Here is a 19731-nt window from a genome sequence, read left to right on the forward strand (position 1 = left end):
TTTATTTTTACAATCATGTCAAACAACTCATCCAATGTACAGTTATATACAATTAGTCGGGCTTGCCCAGTCACCAGCCCCCCCTTTTAACACTCTTCCCTCTTCTACCTTCTTTTACTTTCCTAACCTTCCTCTCCTTCTCTTATCTACATCCTCTCCTCCCTCCACCCTCCACCTTCCTTTTCCCTCTTCTACCCCTCTTCCTTCCTCTTCTCCTCTTTCCTACCTCCTACTCTCTCTTTTCTCCCTCCCCACCGTTCTAAAATGGTAACTGGGCAGACCCGACCCTACATTAATTATATTTATACATCTTCAATAATCCCTGTACATTAACCATATATTTTAGAATGGAAAATGTGGATTGATTATATTCAAAATAAGTATCAGATAAAAAAATATCGAATAGCATATGAGTAAATTTAGGAAATATTTTGTATTAGATTTATTTCTGAAGGAGAGGGGAATTGAGAGTGTGATTAAGTGTGGAGTGACTAGAGATTATAATTTAGGAATTATTTTAGATTATGATTGTTAGTTTTGATACCCTGCATTTTGTTCTGGGAAGTCAGGGTGGGGGGTGGGGGGTAAGGGGGAGGGGGATTGGGGGGTTGAGGCTAGAGATGGAGTGATGGTTAATGTACAAGGATCTTATTTTTAAACTTCCTTCCCCCTTTGAAATGCATATACCTGATTTTTGAGGCAAGCAAGATAAGCATCATTAAAGTTTTTAATGACCTTGGGCTAAAATACAAACTGCCATAAACTCCTGAAGCTAAGCAAGACTGCTTTGTGAAGATACAGCCTACAAAAACAAAACGCTGATTTAAAACAAAAGGTTCTTAAAATGGATTTTTCACTCTCCACGGAAAGGTCAGAAAAACACGTACGGCATTGAGAACAGTTTCTAAGGCAATTCGACGCACGCAGATGTATGTATTTTACGTCTGCGCATGCCTATCTGTGCTCATGAAGTCAGCGAAAGAATAAAATCATACAAAACCACAGGACAATAGATGACACTCGTAAAAAAAAACACCCAAAAAAAATGGAGCAAACCTGTATTACATGGTCTTCACTTGTAATCTCAGTGGCTTCTTGACTTTTCTCTAATGCCGTAAATATCGAATTACAGGCCCTGAAATGCAAAGGAAGGGAAAAAGAAGCAGACACATTAGATGGAAATCACATGGACTTTTCAAGATCTAGAAAAAAAAGAATGCCCTAGTACCCTGATGGCAAATCTATGGCATGCGTGCCAGAGGTGGCATGCAGCGCCCTCTCTGATGCCACACGAGCCGTCATCTCAGTTCAGCTCCACTGCGCACGCACACACACCTCCTGCCGGCCAGCTGGTCTTTGGATCTCTGCCATGCATGCGCAAGGGGTGGGGCACATGCAGGGAGGGGTGTGTGTGCATTCACGGGGGCGGGGGCCATGCATGCATGCACGGGGAGGCGGGGCACATGTAGGGGGGCTGCACACGCATTGCATTTTGGAGGTTGAGGCGCACACGTGCGCGTTTTGGGCACTTGGTCCCGAAAAGGTTAGCCATCACTGCTCTAGTAGAACTGAACAATTCATAAACAAAACAAGAATAAAACCATCGGAAGGTGCCATGAAACCTTGCAGGCTGAAGAAGAGTGGACAGTCACCCATGGCAGATGTTTTAATTCAGTTTCCAGAGCTCAGCAAGGCGATCAACTTCGAAAGCTTAAATAGCTGTTTTCATTTCTAGGATTCATTCTTTCCAAGTGAAAGCTTCCAGTCATTCCATTGCATGCAAATCCTTTTTTAATCCTTTGGGCACAATCATTCTTCCAAGACTTTTTGCCTTCCAGGTTTCCTTCTGCTCCTGAAGAATGTCTGAATTCATGCAATGTTTGGAAGCTTTGAGGAGGATGTTGAAATGCCCTTCCTTCCTTTATTTATTTCATGCCTTTAATTGGCATGGCACTTGCTGGTGAGAGCCTAGCCTGGAATGTATTTATTAAACAAATGTATATGGCTGCCCAACTCACACACGTTAATCTCATAGGCATGCCTGAAATCAGTGGTGGGATTCCAAATCTTTTCCTACCGGTTCTATGAGAGAGCACTTCATACAAGCGCACATGTAATGCCCGCTTTGCATGCGCATGCAGCACTCAAAGACCGCCCTTGGTGTCAGCACTGGTGAGCTGAGTGTCGTTTAGGTCAGCTGAGGCACTTCAATCTGCTCTGCCACGCTAATCAGCTGAGCTAAAAATACAAGGAAATATAGGACAAGGAATGGCGGGGGCGGGAGGGTGGGGCCAGCCAGAGGTGGTATTTGCCGGTTTGCCGAGCTACTCAAATTTTCCGTTACCAGTTCGGCTGAAACCCATTAGTTTATGTAGCTCTGGCTTATACAATAATTACGTACTATATAGCAGGGGTCTCCAACCTTGGCAACTTTAAGCCTGAAGGACTTCAACTCCCAGAATTCTGGGAGCTGAAGTCCTCCAGGCTTAAAGTTGCCAAGGTTGGAGATCCCTGCTGTATAGCACACTCTATATATCACATTATTGTATACCTTGCATATAATGATTTCATTTGCTCTTCCCTAACCCATAATCAAGGGGACACGGTGGCTCAGGGGCTAGGACGTTGAGCTTGTCGATCGAAAGGTTGGCAGCTCAGCGGTTCAAATCCCTAGTGCTGCCGTGTAACGGGGTGAGCTCCCGTTACTTGTCCCAGCTTCTGCCAACCTAGCAGTTTCGAAAGCACCTAAAAATGCAAGTAGAAAAAATAGGGACCACCTTGGTGGGAAGGTAACAGCGTTCCATGTGCCTTTGGCGTTGAGTCATGCCGGCCACATGACCACGGAGACGTCTTCGGACAGCGCTGGCTCTTCGGCTTTGAAACGGAGATGAGCACCGCCCCCTAGAGTCGGCAATGACTAGCACGTATGTGCAAGGGGAACCTTTACCTTTACCTTTAACCCATAATCATGGATAGTCCATGGAGAAGAAATGGTCTGCTTTCTCTGGCCATCCCAGGCCAGTCCTTCAATAAACCCACTGTAGACTTTCAAAAGATAAAGGTTTTCCTGTCCAGTTGTGTCCAACTCTATGGTTCAATGCTCATCTCTGTATCTTAGCCAAAGGAGCCAACGTTATCCGAAGATATTTTCTGTGGTCATGTGGCCAACATGACTATATCCCAAAGGTGCACAGAATGTTGTTACCTTCCCACCAAAGTGGTACCTATTTATCTACTCACATTTGAATGCTTTCGAACCGTTAGGAGGGCAGGAGCTAGAGCAAAGAACAGGAGCTCACCCCGTTGCACGGAGCACGGGTCTCAAACCAGGGCTGTCAGCTTTCCAGCCGACAAGCTCAGCATTTTTAACCCCTAAGCCATCACGAGCCTTGCCGCAGACTGTTAGTCAGGACAGATTTTTCCTGTGCCAAGAATATTAAGATGAGATAAGTAGCATTACCTTAGTTTAAATTGTGCCTGTACTTCTCCAAATTCCAACTGTATGAGTTCATTGTAACAAGCCATGATGTTTGAGTTTTCAACATATCTCTGGTTGTGGGGGAAAAAAAAGATGTCAACATCAAAAGATCCTCTCTATATATCCTCTCTCTATATATATTCATATATTAATAAAACCTTGACTTGAGGGGGGAAAAGGAGTTTTTCTTATTAAAGAAAATTTTAGACAAAATTTTTAAAAAACCCATTTCATGCTCCTAAGGTGGCTCAACAGTAGTAATCCTTGTCAAAGGACCGGTCCTTAACAATCATTCAAAGTTAGAATGACTTCTTCAGATGTATCTATGGATGTTTTCCATCATTCAGGTCATAATTTGTCCCAAAGGTGGTTTTTCAGAAGAACCTTTCTTGTTTTCTTTCTTTGAAAATGTTTTCTTTCTAGTTGCCAATTTGGCTGAGATAGCGAAAATATCAGCTTTTTTGAAAGACAATACGCAAGAAAGATACTTAAAGGAATGGAAAAAATGGATTGACTATATTCAAAGTAGATTTTTTATTTTTATTTTTATTATTATTATTATTATTTTTTAATTTTTTTGCATTTATATCCCGCCCTTCTCCGAAGACTCAGGGCGGCTTACACTATGTCAAGCAATAGTCTTCATCCATTTGTATATTATATACAATGTCAACTTATTGCCCCCAACAATCTGGGTCCTCATTTTACCTACCTTATAAAGGATGGAAGGCTGAGTCAACCTTGGGCCTAGCGGGGCTTGAACCTGCAGTAATTGCAGGCAGCTGCTGTTAATAACAGACTGTCTTACCAGTCTGAGCCACAGAGGCCCTTTATCATATCAGATATCAGACTAAGAGTTATCAGACTGCCTTTGAATGATTATGATGTATTATTTTTGATTGTTTTCGGGGGAAGTTAGGAATTGATGAGAATTGTAGGGGTATAATTAAGTTGGGACGAAATTTTTTTAGCATATGTTTGTTTTATTTTTAACTATACCTTGTGCTCATTCCGGGAAGTCGGGGGTTGTGAAGGAGGGGGAGGGGGGAAGGGGGAAATTTTCTGTAAAACTTTTTGAATAAAAAAAAAAAGAAAATGTTTTCTTTCTCATCCAAGAAGCTTCTTGTCTGAAGAACTGATGAAGCTTCTTGGATGAGAAGTGAAATATTTTCAAAGAAAAAAACCAACAAGGTCCAGTTGCCTTTCAGAAAAGCACCGTTACAGCTCCACAGAGGTTCTTATGACCAGTTATGATGGTTGCACTTACACAAACACTCTGTGGTCCATAATTGGATTTTGAGCACCTGGCAACCAGCCAATCTGTATGGCTGTTTGCAGCATCCTGTGGTCATGGCTGAGATTTGCGATGTGGGTTTTTTTGCAGGTTTCTGGCATTTACTTCCTGTTTCCGGCAAAAACACCCATTGGGGGAAATGCATTCACTTAATAATGGTCACAAAAAATGTTGAAAAATCAGGTGCAGTCAAGGGGTGCCTTGATTTATGATTGCAATGATTTACAACCCTAATTCTGAGCTCAAATACAGTCTTACAATAACTGTCTGGCTTGGTTCTGCACCCCAACAAGACAGACACAGACTTCAGAGGATCATTAGAACGGCAGAAAAAACAATGGCTACCAACCTGCCTTCCATTGAGGACCTGTATACTGCACGAGTCAAAAAGAGGGCTGTGAAAATATCTACAGACCCCTCACATCCTGGACATAAACTGTTTCAACTCCTACCCTCAAAATGACGCTACAGAGCACTGCACACCAGAACAACATGACACAAAAACAGTTTTTTCCCGAATACCATCACTCTGCTGAACAAATAATTCCCTCAACACTGTCAAACTATTTACTAAATCTGCGCTACTATTAATCTTTTCATCGTCCATCTCCTTCCACTTATGACTGTATGACTGTAACTTTTTCCTGATGCGTGCAAAGTGTGCACTTTTGAACCAGTAGGGAAGGTAAGTATATACATATACATATTTTTTTTATTTTTTTTGAATTTATATCCCGCCCTTCTCCGAAGACTCAGGGCGGCTTACACTGTGTTAAGCAATAGTCTCATCCATTTGTATATTATATACAAAGTCAACTTAATTGCCCCCAACAATCTGGGTCCTCATTTTACCTACCTTATAAAGGATGGAAGGCTGAGTCAACCTTGGGCTTGGTGGGACTCGAACTTGCAGTAATTGCAAGCAGCTGTGTTAATAACAGACTGCATTAGTCTGTTGAGCCACCAGACGCCCATATAACATACATACAATATATGTAGGAAAAGATGACTATAAATAAGTAGACCTACCCTTGTGAAGCCTGCAGAAAGAAAGGGCAATAATGATGACTCTTCGCGATCTGCATGTCTGGTGGAAAGAAAAGGAAGAACGGAAAGATGTTAAGAGAATTTTATTTTCCTGGTTCATCTTTGAAATATTAATATCTGGAGACGAGAGGCTGTAACTCAGATCAGTATTAAATAAACGGAAACCCTTCAAACTTTAAAATTCAGTGAAAGGCTACAGAACTTCAGTTCAGAAAAGAACAGAGATCTGTAGAATTCTTTTCTATTCTCTTTAATTGCGGGATAATGGAAGTTCTTTTTCTTCTCTGTCTATCTATTCCCTCCCATGGACCCGGTTCCCTTTTTCTGGTTTGCTCTCCTTTGCAGGCTGCTGTTATGCTTAGCACCGGTTTGCAAAATCAAATACTCCAATGCGATTAAATTCTAAACGGTCTCTCCCACTGCACCAGCCTTTCAAATTCATAACTTTTGTAGCCTCCACGCTTAAATCACAGCTACGAGACAGCAATAGTTCCTTTTTAAAAAAAGAAAGAAAGAAAAGAAAAGATCACACCCAAACAGTATGAAAGCAAAGGTCAGGAGTGCCAGCAGAAGAAGACAGGAGAAAAAGTTAAACACTTTCCCAGCCACGACTTTTTACTGCTCAAAATCAGATATATATTTTTTTTCCTTCCAGCCAGGTTTTGAACTTGGAAATGTACTTGGCCGGAGAAGAACTTTTAACTTGGCAGCAAACACTCCATGTTTCGCAAGAATTGCAGATTTTTTTTCATAAAGGCACCGCTTTTGCTGGACTGATTCAGAGGGTTGCATACGCGAATATAAATACAGATGCTAAGTCACCACAATCAACATGAGCAATGCCACAGATCCCTATTTATGAAAACAAGATCACCGTGAATTATCCCCCAGCTGGCGCAAACGGGATGCTTTGATGGAAAGTTGTGCCATTGGCTGGCAAGGCCACGGCCTTTGGCTTTGAGAATGAAAGGAGGAAGGTTTCAAGAGAATGTAGGCTAAAAGATGCAAATTGTAGAATTAATGGGAAACCGCACGCAAGAACAATTTAGAAGGGATAGCTTTATTTACCCATCTGCATGGGCACCAAATATTTTAAGAGACTAGAGGTATATCTCCTTCCTGGTTCACTGCCTAAAACTGGACACCAGAAAATGACCTCCTGTGGTCAGAGAGTGTCCAATATCAGTAAATCAGCAGTGGGTTTCACATTTTGTTACCTCTGGTTCACCGCACCCACACACCTTCCGCGCATACACCCATGTACCACATGCACCCAGCATGCGCTTTGCTTGTGGGCGCGCCTTCTGCAAAAGCGCACGGCCAGGAGTGAAATGCTACTGGATTGCACTGATTCAGGCGAACTGGTAGTGATAAAAGCTACAGGTTCGGGTGAACCGGTAGTAAAAAAAAAGCTACCGGTTCGTCCGAACTGGTATTTCCGACAATCAGCTGTGCCGCGCAATTTATATTTGCTAGAAAGCAGGAAATCCTGCTTTCTAGCGAATCTAAATCACGCGGCACAGCTGTTCCCCCCCCCCACCTCGCTGTTCTACTTATCTTCAAATGGCTCCTTTTTCCGTGCAAAGCGCGTGTTTGGGACGCACTGTGCATGCACGTGCACAGCACACATTTGGCACACACTGTGCATGCGCAGGCAGAGAACCAGTGGCAATCCGTGGATAATTTCACCACTGCGCTGCACCTCAAAAACATGCCTAAATAAGACGGCATAGAGTCGGGTTGGGTGGGCAAGCCCACCCCTGATTACCGCTACCAGTTTTCCTGAACTGGTCCAACTGGGCTGAATACCACCTCTGCAGTAAAGTGCCCAATATGTTACTGGGGAAGATTGGACGCAGCATGCTATGGACCATGGGTTGCAAATAGCCGGACACAAGTTAGCGACTAAACAACAACAACAAAGAGGTCACAGCTAAACCTCCAAATGGCCTCAGTGGCCCTCTAAAAAGAACGCAAATGACCAGCTGCCTGCAAGGAATATAAATCCTTCCATTTCCCACCATCCAGTCACAGCTGAAAAAGTGAAATCGATGAGAAGCAAAAAGTCTTCAAAAGAAAAACAAGGAAGTCCAGTTGCCTCTTGAAAAAGCACCTTTGGGACAACAGCAACAAGAAGGTATATGGCCCACAAATACGGCGGAAACTCCAGCTAGAATGAGGGGAGGAGTGAAAAGATGGGTGAGCTTGGAGTCTTCGTAGGGAGGGAAGGGATGGAGGCCACAGCACCTTTTCTCTATCTGAAAATTCCTGAATTCTTTATCAAGAGAATGTAATCAGTCTGGTGAGATCCTTGTAAATAGGCAGGCAGCAATAAAGAAGCAACTCTGATCAGCTCATGATGCCATTCCGGTTCCGTGCGCCCGACTATAATCCACAGCACCTTGTGGTAGACAGGGAAAATAACCGTCCTCTTTCCCCAACTCTCATATTTTAGCAAACACCCAATTCAAGAAGACACAGGTCTTCTTCCATCACAAGTGGCTCCACCCACAGCTGCACATCCATTCTTGAATTATCTTCAGTCACTCTATTTTGGGCTATTCTGCCTACCAGCCCCATTCCTAAAATTCAAAAGGCCAGGCTGCACAGCTACATAGTCAGCTAAATGTCAGTAAAAATCAGAGAGCGTGGGTCTTGATTTCCAGCAACAAGCTTCCAAGCCTGCATTTTTGCCTTCGTCTATATTTTAATCCGATACTGTATTAAATAATATTTCCACACTTACCTCCGCACGACCCCAATAATAACAGTGTTTTCGGATGGTTTTGTTGTTCTAATGGACCTTTTGAAAAAAAAAAAAAGGGAAGGTAAAGAAATTGTGGTGGGTTCCACGATGTGCTTGAAATCAACATAAGATTATTTCACTGAGATTCATACAAGTCGAAAACAGAAAAAAAGATACCCAACTCCTAACCATTAAGAAAGGTGAAGAAACTGTTGAGAACCAGGGTGATGTAGTCATGAAAGTGTTGAATTAGGATGGGAAGACCCAAGTCTTAGACACAAAAGTTTTTTTGGATGACTGAGCCAGTTATTTGCCCAACCTAAATTACAGAGTGAGCTGCTGGGAAAACCAGAGAAAGGAGAAGATAGAACATAGACTCATAGGCCTGGAGGGGACCTAAAAGGTCTTCCAATCCAATTCCATGCTCAAGGCAGGAAACCTTATACAGGGTTTGGCTTCAAAAAATTTTAGCAAGGGATTCTTTGCCCGGTTGCTGGGTGGACGTGGCCATGATGGGCGTGGCCTAGTCGGTCTCCTGCACCATGGCAGGGGGAGGGCCTTTTTGCCGTCCCCAGGCTCCGGAGGCTTTCCTCGAGCCTCTGGGAGGCTTTCCTCGAGCCTCTGGGAGGACAAAAAGGGCTCTCTGGAGGCATTTCTGGCCTTCCCAAACTTCCGGTAGGCCTATTTTTTGCCCTTCCGAAGCCTCCACATGCGCCCTGCACTTACCTGCATCCAAAACAGGCTGCGTGGGGATTCCTGGGAGGGGAGGGGCAGGGTGGGTGGGGCCAGCCAGGAGTGGGATTTGGGGGTTCTCCGAACTGCACAGAATCTTAGCTAGAGGTTCTCCCGAAACCCTGCGAACCTCCAGGCAACCCACCCCTGACATTCTACCATCCCGGTCAAATGACTGTCCAATCTATTTCTGAAAGACTTCAGCGATGGAGCATCCACAACTCCGGAAAGCAAGGTTTTTTCCCCACTGATAAATGAGGCATTAGTTATCTCTTGAATAAAAGTCAGATTATAAAGTGAACGCATGAAATACTTCCAACGTTGTTTGGAATGTAAACACATCTGAAACACCGAGAGCCAGGGGAGGATTTAACCTCTCACAAAATGATCTCCGCGCCAGATGCCAAGCATCAGACATCCCCAGGGCATCCTGACCTTGCCAACGAGGCTGCTTAGCGAGTCCCATATGAGAAGAGTTTGCTTGCCAAAAAAAAGAAGAAGAAGAAGAAGAAGAAGAAGAAGAAGAAGAAGAAGAAGAAGAAGAGGAACTCACCTGCATAGCGTTTCTGCATCAAAGTATCTCGAATTCCTATGATCGATAATGATGATTTCATGGTGTTTATCCAAAAAACACTCAAGGGCAGATTCAGGGGTCCTGGCAATGCTACAACGGAAGCCTGCTTTTTCACAAGCCCAGCAAAACCCATTGCTCTGATTGTCTTCTTTGGCAAACACTAAGAGTACCTAATTAAAGGAAAACAGAGATGGGGAAACGGGCCAGGGCATATTTGTGTCTCACAGAAAGAAAGGGGGAGGAGAAAGTGATGAAAAATCTGAAATCTCTTGCACATAAACTTTGGTCGCAGGATTCATGGACCCTAAGTCCTTATTAAGATGTTTATACCTTGTTTCTCCCAAAATAAGACATCCCCTGACAATAAGCCCAATCGGGCTTTTGAGCATGTGGCAATAAGGCCAAGCTTATTTCAATAAACCCTGCTTATTTCAGGGTTCAAAAAAAATATAAGACAGGGTCTTATTTTTGGGGAAACATGGTAATAGCAATAGCAGTTCGACTTATCTACTGCTTCACAGTGCTTTACAGCCGTCTCTAAGCAGTTTACAGAGTCAGCTTATTGTCCCCAACGTTCTGGGTCCTCATTTTACCAACCTCGGAAGGATGGAAGGCTGAGTCATCCTTGAGCAGATTAAGGATCGAACTCTTGACAGTCAGCAGTCAATTAGCCTGCAGTACTGCATTGTAACCACTGCGCCACCATGGCTCATAAAGTGGAATACATGTAAGTCCTTACACATCATGATCTCTCCTTACAATCCATCAAACAGACACAGAAATGACGTGAAATCAAAGTAAAGTAAACTTTAAAAAAATCAAAAGAGCAACAATCACAACATATAAGTGAGGGAGCCAGTTTGGGACAGTGGTTTAGGTGCTGGACTAGAAACAGAAAGACTTGTTCTAGGCTTCCAATGTTCTAGACTTGCCTTAGCTACAAAGCTCCCTAGATGTTGAGAGGGGAAAATAAGTGGAGAGAGGACTATGTAAGTTTTCATAATTCTTGTACATGAAAGGCAGGATATCCATCGATCCATCCATCTGTCCATCCATTCATCCAGTGGTGAAATCCAATTTTTTTTACTACCAGTTCTGTGGGCGTGGCATGGCTTGGTGGGTGTGGCCTGGTGGGTGTGGCAGGGGAACAATATTGCAAAATCTCCATTCCCACCCCACTCCTGGGGGAAGGATATTGCAAAATCCCCATTCCCACCCCACTCCAGGGGAAGGATACTGCAAAATCTCCATTCCCACCCCACTTTGGGGCCAGCCAGAGGTGGTATTTGCCGGTTCTCTGAACTACTCAAAATTTTTGCTACTGGTTCTCCAGAACCTGTCAGAACCTGCTGGATTTCACCCCTGCATCCATCCATCCATCTATTGCAGAGGTTGTAAGTGTGAAAAACGGTCATAAGTCACTTTTTTCAGTGCCGTTGTAACTTTGAATGGTCACTAAATGAACTCTTGTAAATCAAGGACTGTCTGTACTTTATCCCAGCAGAAGGCAGCTTCTGATTTTTTGCTGGCATGGCCACTGTCAGTATAACCATCAAATTTACCTAGGCTACATCTGCACTGATACCTTTGTACCATTTCAATATTCAGCTAAGTCGAATATTCTCCAAGCAACTCTTAGCTCTTAGTTCATACTTCTAAGCAATTCCAGGCATTCCAACTGTGCTTATATTTGGATTAGAGCTGCTGGAATGTCAATAAATCTCAACATTTATACCTACCTGTAGGCAGAATGTGTTTATATGTTTGCACACAGAGAGAGAGAGGGAGAGAGAGAGACTCTGGCTAGGTTTACACTTTGGATTAAACCTGGACAATAAATTTCACAATTTATATACCTACGTATAACTGATACATATGTGCGCTTGCACAAATGCCCCAATTTAACTCAGGAATTTCTCTTTATTAGCTCAATACTCAGTGAAATGGACTGTGAATATTCCTCTAAAAGGCCCATTTTACCTGGCTTTGTTCCATTCCTTTTTACTACTATAGGATGCTATGAAAACACTTCAGCTGAAAATGCTACTGAAGAAGCCAGCAATAAATGTATAGGCATTTCTTCATTTAAGTAACCAATTCCTGGACAAACCAAGAGATGCATCTTTAACAGAGGCTTACCTGAAGTTGTTCTCGGTGGAGTCTCATAGGGCCGAATTGCACGTCGGTTCCCACTGCCTAGGAAGAAGAAAGGGACAAATCTAAATGATATTGCCGGAGAAAAGCAGGCTGAGATGGAGGGTGGAGTTAAACGTGTCATCAGTCTGGAATCTTTGTGTCCCCATTCCAACTCCCTGTAAATATCTGTTGACCCTTATCTAGAGCTTATTTAACTCTGACCATTAGTTGGCCAGGCTCTTCTTGTGTATAGGTAGCAATGATAAACACTTCTGCGCATTGAACTCAGCAAACACTCCTGGTTATTTGGGCCAGACAGATATGCTGCATTTGGGCAAAGAAACACAGGCTTCACTTCCTGGCTTCATCCTAACTCAGAAACACTAAATGTCGATCCTAAAACCGCACAGAATTTGCAATCAGTTACAACAACTCTAAAAGAGCAAATGAATCTGCTCATTCCAAAGCTTTTCGATTGGCCATCTCTTAAGCGGACTAAAATAATAATAATAATTAATCGCAGAACTTGCTAAACCTGCTACCTGTTATTTGGGTAAAAAAACGTTTTGGTTTTTTTTGTTTTTTTGTTTGTTTGTTTTTTTGTTTTGTTTTTGGTTTAGATTTATATCCCGCCCTTCTCCGAAGACTCAGGACGGCTTACAGTGTGTAAGGCAATAGTCTCATTCTATTTGTATATTTACAAAGTCAATTTATTGCCCCCCCAACAATCTGGGTCCTCATTTTACCTACCTTATAAAGGATGGAAGGCTGAGTCAACCTTGGACCTGGTGGGACTAGAACCTGCAGTAATTGCAGGCAGCTGGTTTTAATAACAGGCTTCTTACAGCCTTGAGCCACCATGGCCCTGTTTGAAACCAGCCTGATGCAAAAAAGAAAGAATAAAAAAAAAACAGCAAAAAGCTTCATAATTTCTTTCTGTACTTTTAGCTTTTTCTTTTGACTTCTTTTTTCTTTCCTTTCCTTACTTTATATTAGTACTTGTTATTTTTTAGTCTCCTTTTTAAATCGTTTAATCAAAAGTGTATATATATATAAAACCAATCCGACACAAGCAGAATGGGTAAACAATGCATTTTATTTACAGCTAGACAGACAATAATTTTTTTCCTATATTGATGTTCTGGGTGCGTAATTGATGTTCTGAAATAAGTAACAACAATTTAGCGAGGAAACCGTAAGGGGTGGTGTCATTCTTTGCTTTAAAATCTTTGAAAAACATTGGACCAATAAAGGACAAACTATCAACAGAAAACAGTCACTGTAACAGCTGAAAAGGAGCTTAACTTAACAATTTAACTCTGACGTTAGTGAAATTAGTATTATTGTTTTTTTGCTCAGCTTCTGATTATTCTGAATCTGAATAGCAACTGCTACAATGTCCTACCTGTCAATGACTACTTCAGCTTCAACCACAACAATACACGAGCACACAATAGATACACACTTAAGGTAAACCGCTCCAAACTCGATTGCAGGACATACGACTTCAGAGTGGTCAATGCCTGGAATGCTCTACCTGACTCTGTGGTTACATCTTCAAACCCCCACAGCTTCAACCTTACATGGTCTACCGTGGACCTCACCCCATTCCTAAGAGGTCTGTAAGGGGCGTGCAAAAGCGCACCAACCTGCCTACCGTCCCTGTCTTAGTGTCCCCATTTATTCGTATCCATTTCCTGTATTTATAATTATGTTTATACTTATATCTGTTATCTTATACATGTTTGACAAAATAAATAAATAAAAACTGATGGAAGAAGAGCCCAGAAGTCAACGAATGGATTCGTCTCTGATTTTGGCTGACTCCAAACTTTTTGTTGTCTGAAACAAAATATAAGTTGATAGTTCTACTTTTTTTTAATGCAGAGGTACAACGGTACTAAGACCAAGACGTTGTCCTTCATTACTGTGGAAGCCTAACCAAGATGCTCAAAGCAGAGATATCCCCCAAAATGTCAATCATGACTATCTGATTGAAGGTTTCCTCATCCCTTTGGTTCTTGACTGACAACCGGTTGCTTAGTAACGGTTCAAAGTCACAAACAACCCCAAAAGGGGAATTTATGACCTAGATGATGACATAACCACATGAGACAAAACCATGCCAATAGCAGACCCTTAATTTGCTTAAAGACCGCTGCAATAAAAGATTGTAAAATCAGGTTGGTCATATAATCAACCCATTTTATGATCATTACGACATATGACCATAACGAGCAAGCTCCATTACCACTGTATGTTGAGAGCTACCTGTATTCATTGACAAAGCATATACCAAGAGACAGGCTTTTATCACATAAAAGGGTCTCTGGTGGCTCAGACTGGTAAGACAGTCTGTTATTAACAGCAGCTGCTTGCAATTACTGCAGGTTCAAGCCCCACCAGGCCCAAGGTTGACTCAGCCTTTCATCCTTTATAAGGTAGGTAAAATGAGGACCCAGATTGCTGGGGGCAATAAGTTGACTTTGTATATAATTTACAAATGGATGAAGACTATTGCTTGACATAGTGTAAGCCGCCCTGAGTCTTCGGAGAAGGGCGGGATATAAATGCAAAAATAATAATAATAATAATAATCAAGGCCACTATCTTGAATATTTTGACACACCCAACCATACGCGTAGATGTCCCTTCATTCTGCCCTGAGCTAAGGAGTCCACTACATTGCAGCCGTAACTCTAATCCTTAATCCTATTTTTCTATTTGTACCACGACTCGCCATAAATCCTTGAACTGTATTTCGAGGAACAACATGTTGATTTCGCTTCATCTTAAAATTAAACTGTTGGAAAGGATTTTGATAGCGCAGCAAAGAGAGGATTTGAGGCACGTGCCCTGGATTTATTGCAAACAGATTCTGATGACTAGGAAGAAGGAATTTTCACAATGTTATCTTTCCCAGTAAAACCACCGTGATCTGATTTAACCCTCCAGCTGTCCAGTAATTACTCCAATGAGTAACTTTAAAGAGTCAGCAGACTATGCTGCACACCACATAAAAGTCTGAAAATTACACGCTTTCTCCCCAGCTCCATCACTTGGAACACTGCTGACCTTAAGGCCCTCAGATGCTTGTTCATTTATTACTTTAGAAATCACCCATTTAATTTATATTTTGAACCGAAATCCCAAAGACGGAGATAAGAGGGAGAATTCAGAGTTAGAAGGGACCGTGGAGATCTTCTAGTCCAACCCTCTGGGCCTCTGGTGGCTCAGACTGGTAAGACAGTCTGTTATTAACAGCAGCTGCTTGCAATTACTGCAGGTTCAAGCCCCACCAGGCCCAAGGTTGACTCAGCCTTCCATCCTTTATAAGGTAGGTAAAATGAGGACACAGATTGCTGGGGGCAATAAGTTGACTTTGTATATAATATACAAATGGATGAACACTATTGCTTGACATAGTGTAAGCCATCCTGAGTCTTCGGAGAAGGGCGGGATATAAATGCAAATTTAAAAAAAAAACCCTGCTCAAGCAGGAGATCCTATAAGGCAAATTATGGTCCAATCTCTTCTTGAAAACCTTTAGTGGAACAGAGGTGGTATTCAGCAATTTCTGACCAGTTCTGGAGAACCAGTAGTAGAAATTTTGAGTAGTTCGGAGAACCTAGGACTGGCCCCACCCCCATCTCTTCTCTGCCTCCTGAATCCCAGCTGATCGGGAGGAAATGGGGATTTTGCAGTAACCTTCCCCTGGGGTGGGGATGGAATGGAGATTTTACAGTATCCTTCCTCACTTGGAATACTGCATTCAGTTTTGGTCACCACGATGTAAAAAAAGATGTGGAGACTCTAGAAAGAGTGCAGAGAAGAGCAACAAAGGTGATTAGGAGGCAGGAGGCTAAAACATATGAAGAACGGTTGCAGGAACTGGGTTTGTCTAGTTTAATGAAAAGAAGGACTAGGGGAGACAGGATAGCAGTCTTCCAATATCTCAGGGGCTGCCACAAAGAAGAGGGAGTCAAGCTATTCTCCAAAGCACCTGAAGGCAGGACAAGAAGCAATGGATGGAAACTAATCAAGGAGAGAAGCAACCTAGAACTAAGGAGAAATTTCCTGGTAGTTAGAACAATTAATCAGCGGAACAACCTGCCTCCAGAAGCTGTGAATGCTCCAACACTGGAAGTTTTTAAGAAGATGTTGGATAACCATTTGTCTGAAATGGTGTAGGGTTTCCTGCCTAAGCAGGGGGTTGGACTAGAAGACCTCCAAGGTCCCTTCCAACTCTGTTATTCTATTCTATTCTATTCTATTCTATTCTATGAAGAATCTGTGAATTCTTAAGTACATGAAATATCTCTCTCTCTCTCTCTCTCTCTCTCTCCTTGCCTGTCAGAAGGATGCCAAGTTAGTCAATAATTTTGTGTGCATGACTTGCAAACAGAAAAACATGCCCTGACCTAAATGACGTTGGCTTTGCGTTGTTATTTATTTATTTATTTTAAAAAAAGAACAACTCGGTTACCCAATTGGCCGAGTCAGCAAAAAGGAAAAAGAGCAGACAATATAAGATGCCTCTTGTAATTCAGCAACATTTCTAATTTAAACTGTTCCCAGCTCAGTTTTCGAACAACTTTTGTTTTCCATACGGTCATGTCTCCAATTTGAATAGAGGATTTTAAAATGTCTCTGCTTCTAAACCCAGAAAGATCCTCAACAAATAGAGGTTATCCCAAGTATTTGTAGGGTGTTCAACCTTGGTAACTTTTAAGACTTGTGGACCAACTCCCATAATTCCCCAGCCAGCATGTCTAGCTGGGGAATTCTGGGAGCTGATGTCCACAAGTATTAAAAGTTGCCAAAGCTAGATACTCCTGATCTAAAGTAAGTCCTGGGCCTATAATGGACCATAATGTCCAGCCAGCCAATTTGATCAACTGGATTCATGTATTTGCTTCCTATTTGCATCCTTCCTTCATTAATAATTGTACTTGTTCGTTGAGTGAATTGAGAATCCTGCTAGGCTATGCAATGCAGATGACCAAGGCAGTAGGACTGGATGCTTTTCTTGATATATTTTTTTATTTGTTGTAGCGATTTATAAAGTCCTTCTCATAACTTTTAATTCTGGATAATGTAAAAAAAAAAACACAACCATGGAAAAATACACCTTAAAACAACCACAACCCAAATCAAGAACATTTTGCCCTTCTTACCTTTTCTTTTTTTTTTTTAAAGGAAAATAATTTGAATAAATCTGGGCCATCTCACCACTCTTTGCTCCAAATTGTGAACAAGGGGATCAAGCACAGACCTGCAAGATCCGAGCAAGTCCAAAATGTCTATTTTGCTTCCTTTCTGGCACCCATAAATATTCATTTACGAGACCAGTCAGATGCTACCAGCGAAAGAACGGCACAGTGATTCAGATTGATGGGTGAGGATGTGGGACCGTGAGAATAACAGAATGACAGAGTTTATTTATTTATTTATTCGAATTTTTATACCGCCCTATCTCCCGAAGGACTCAGGGCGGTGTACAGCCAAATAAAAACATAAGAATAATACAAATAAAAACAACAATTAAAAAACTTATTAATTAGGCCGAAATTAAAATATCACTAAAATAGTATAAAACTCCATTAAAACTAAATTTAAAACTAAAAACCTAGGCTAGCCCTGCGCAAGTAAATAGATGTGTCTTAAGCTCGCGGCGGAAGGGAAGTTGCAAGGGAACTTGGAGGTCTTCTGGTCCAACCCCCTGCTCAAGTACAAGACCCTATACCAGTGCTGGGTAACCTTTTTGCCGTCGCGTGCCAAAAACGGGGGGGGGTGTGTCGCATGCATAGGTGTGCCAACACCCATAATTCAATGCCCCCCAATGTCCGCCCCCATGCGCAATCCCTCCGTGCTCCTCCTGCTTTTGGCACGCAATGGCAAAAAAGATTACTGGTGGGCCCAGTAGGCCTGTTTTTCACCCTCCGCAGGCTCCAGAGGCTTTCTTGGAGCCTGGGGAGGGCGAAAATGGCCTTCCCCAACCCCCAGAGGCCAGAAATGGCCTGTTTCCCAACTTCCGGTGGGCCCAGAAGGTCCAAAAATCATCTGGCTGGCATGCGCATGCACACTGGAGCTGAGCTAGGGCAACTCTTGCGTGCCCACACATATGGCTCCGTGTGCCATTTGTGGCACGCATGCCATAGGTTCGCCATCATGGCCCTATACCAATACCATTCTAGACAAGTGGCTGTCTAGTTTCTTCTTAAAAACCTCCAGTGTTGGAGCATCCACAACTTCTGAAGGCAAGCCGTTCCACTGGTTAATTGGTCCCACTCTTAGGAAACGTCTTCTTAGTTCTAGGTTGATTCTCTCCTTGATCAGTTTCCATCCATTGCTTCTTGTCCATCCTCTGACGCTTTGGAAAATAGGTTAACCCCCTGTTCTTTATGGCAATCCCTCAAACATTGGAACAAGGGTGGGCTGCTGGGGTTCGCAGGGGTTTGGGAGAACCTCTAGCTAAGATTCTGGGCAGTTCAGAGAACTCCCCAAATCCCACTCCTGGCTGGCCCCGGCCACCCCACCCCACCCCCTCCCAGGCGTCCCCACACGGCCCATTTTGGATGCAGGTAAGTGCAGGGGGTGCACAGAGGCTCAGGGAGGGCGAAAATGGGCCTATTGAAAGTTTGGGAAGGCCAGAAATGGGACCGTTTCCAGCCTCCAGAGCCTGGGGAGGCCATTTTTGCCCTCCCGGAAGCTTGAAGAAAGCCACCAGAGCCTGGGGAGGTCAAAAACACACACTCCCGCCCGCTGTGGTGCAGGAGGCTGACTAGGCCATGCCTACCCAGCAACCGGGCAGAGTACCCCTTGCTAAAATTTTTGAAGCCCACCCCTGCATTGGAACACTGCTATCATGTTGCCCCGAGTCCTTCTTTTCTCTAGACTAGGCAGTTGGTCATCTGGCTTTCTGGATATTTGAGAGCCAATCTCTGACTCTCAGCCGACCTTGCTGGGCTGTTGCAGGACAAGGGAGAAACAGCAGTCCCAGCAGCAGCTGCCCGTCCTACTTCCTTGACTTGTCCTCTCTGAGTAAGAACGGACATGTGATCCAGAAGATTAATCATCAACAGCAATAACGGAGGGGTGGACCACTCATAGTATAAAATATTTGCTCAAGGCATCCTGGAGCTGATTCTGTTCATTGGGGACTTTCAGCATTATTCATCAAGAAATGTTTATATAAGTGGGAAAGATGAATGTCGTCTCTTTCCCATCCCTTCTTCCTGTTGTTCTCGATGTTTGGGAACGCAACTCCTCGTCCTCAATTTTTTGCACTGTGCCTAAAAAGCTTTCCGCATTCATAAGCAGAAGTAGGCAGCCTTCCAAAAATTTGGGAGTTTTCAACTCTCATCTGACTAAACGTGCGGAAATGTCAAACATCTACCTAGCCTAGGGGAAATAAGAGTAGGAGAGAAGGTTAGATAGGGAGGAAGTAGGGTGGAGGGGGAGAAAGGAAGGGGAAGTAGAGAAGGAGTAGGAGAGAAGTGAAGAAAGTAGGTAAGATGAAAGGAGGGAGGGAAAGGAGTGAGAGGAGAAGAAAGGACAGCTGTGAAAAGGAAAAGATGAAATAGAAGAAAGGCAACCCCGAATATATTTGAATATATTAGGATAAAAATTGAAATAGTTAAAAAAAAAGAACGAAAGAGAATGAACACGAATAAAAATAGAGAAATTAGAACTTGAGGGCAAAAGAAGATGTGACTTAATAA

General features: G+C 42.9%; 1 protein-coding gene across 1 annotated transcript in view; it reads right to left on the reverse strand.

Moving 5' to 3' along the window:
• PDE8A (phosphodiesterase 8A) overlaps positions 1 to 19731 on the reverse strand; it is a 122829-nt gene that overhangs the window by 26909 nt on the left and 76189 nt on the right. Inside the window, exons 2-7 of the mRNA XM_058156178.1 lie at positions 12011 to 12067; positions 9851 to 10041; positions 8566 to 8622; positions 5802 to 5859; positions 3461 to 3549; positions 1057 to 1135 (exon numbers count right to left, since the gene is read on the reverse strand). Of these exons, the coding sequence (XP_058012161.1) occupies positions 1057 to 1135; positions 3461 to 3549; positions 5802 to 5859; positions 8566 to 8622; positions 9851 to 10041; positions 12011 to 12067 (531 nt within the window). The remainder of the gene's footprint in view (positions 1 to 1056; positions 1136 to 3460; positions 3550 to 5801; positions 5860 to 8565; positions 8623 to 9850; positions 10042 to 12010; positions 12068 to 19731) is intronic.

The sequence above is a fragment of the Ahaetulla prasina genome, chromosome 13, assembly GCF_028640845.1.
Source record: "Ahaetulla prasina isolate Xishuangbanna chromosome 13, ASM2864084v1, whole genome shotgun sequence".
Classification (NCBI taxonomy): Eukaryota; Metazoa; Chordata; class Lepidosauria; order Squamata; family Colubridae; genus Ahaetulla; species Ahaetulla prasina.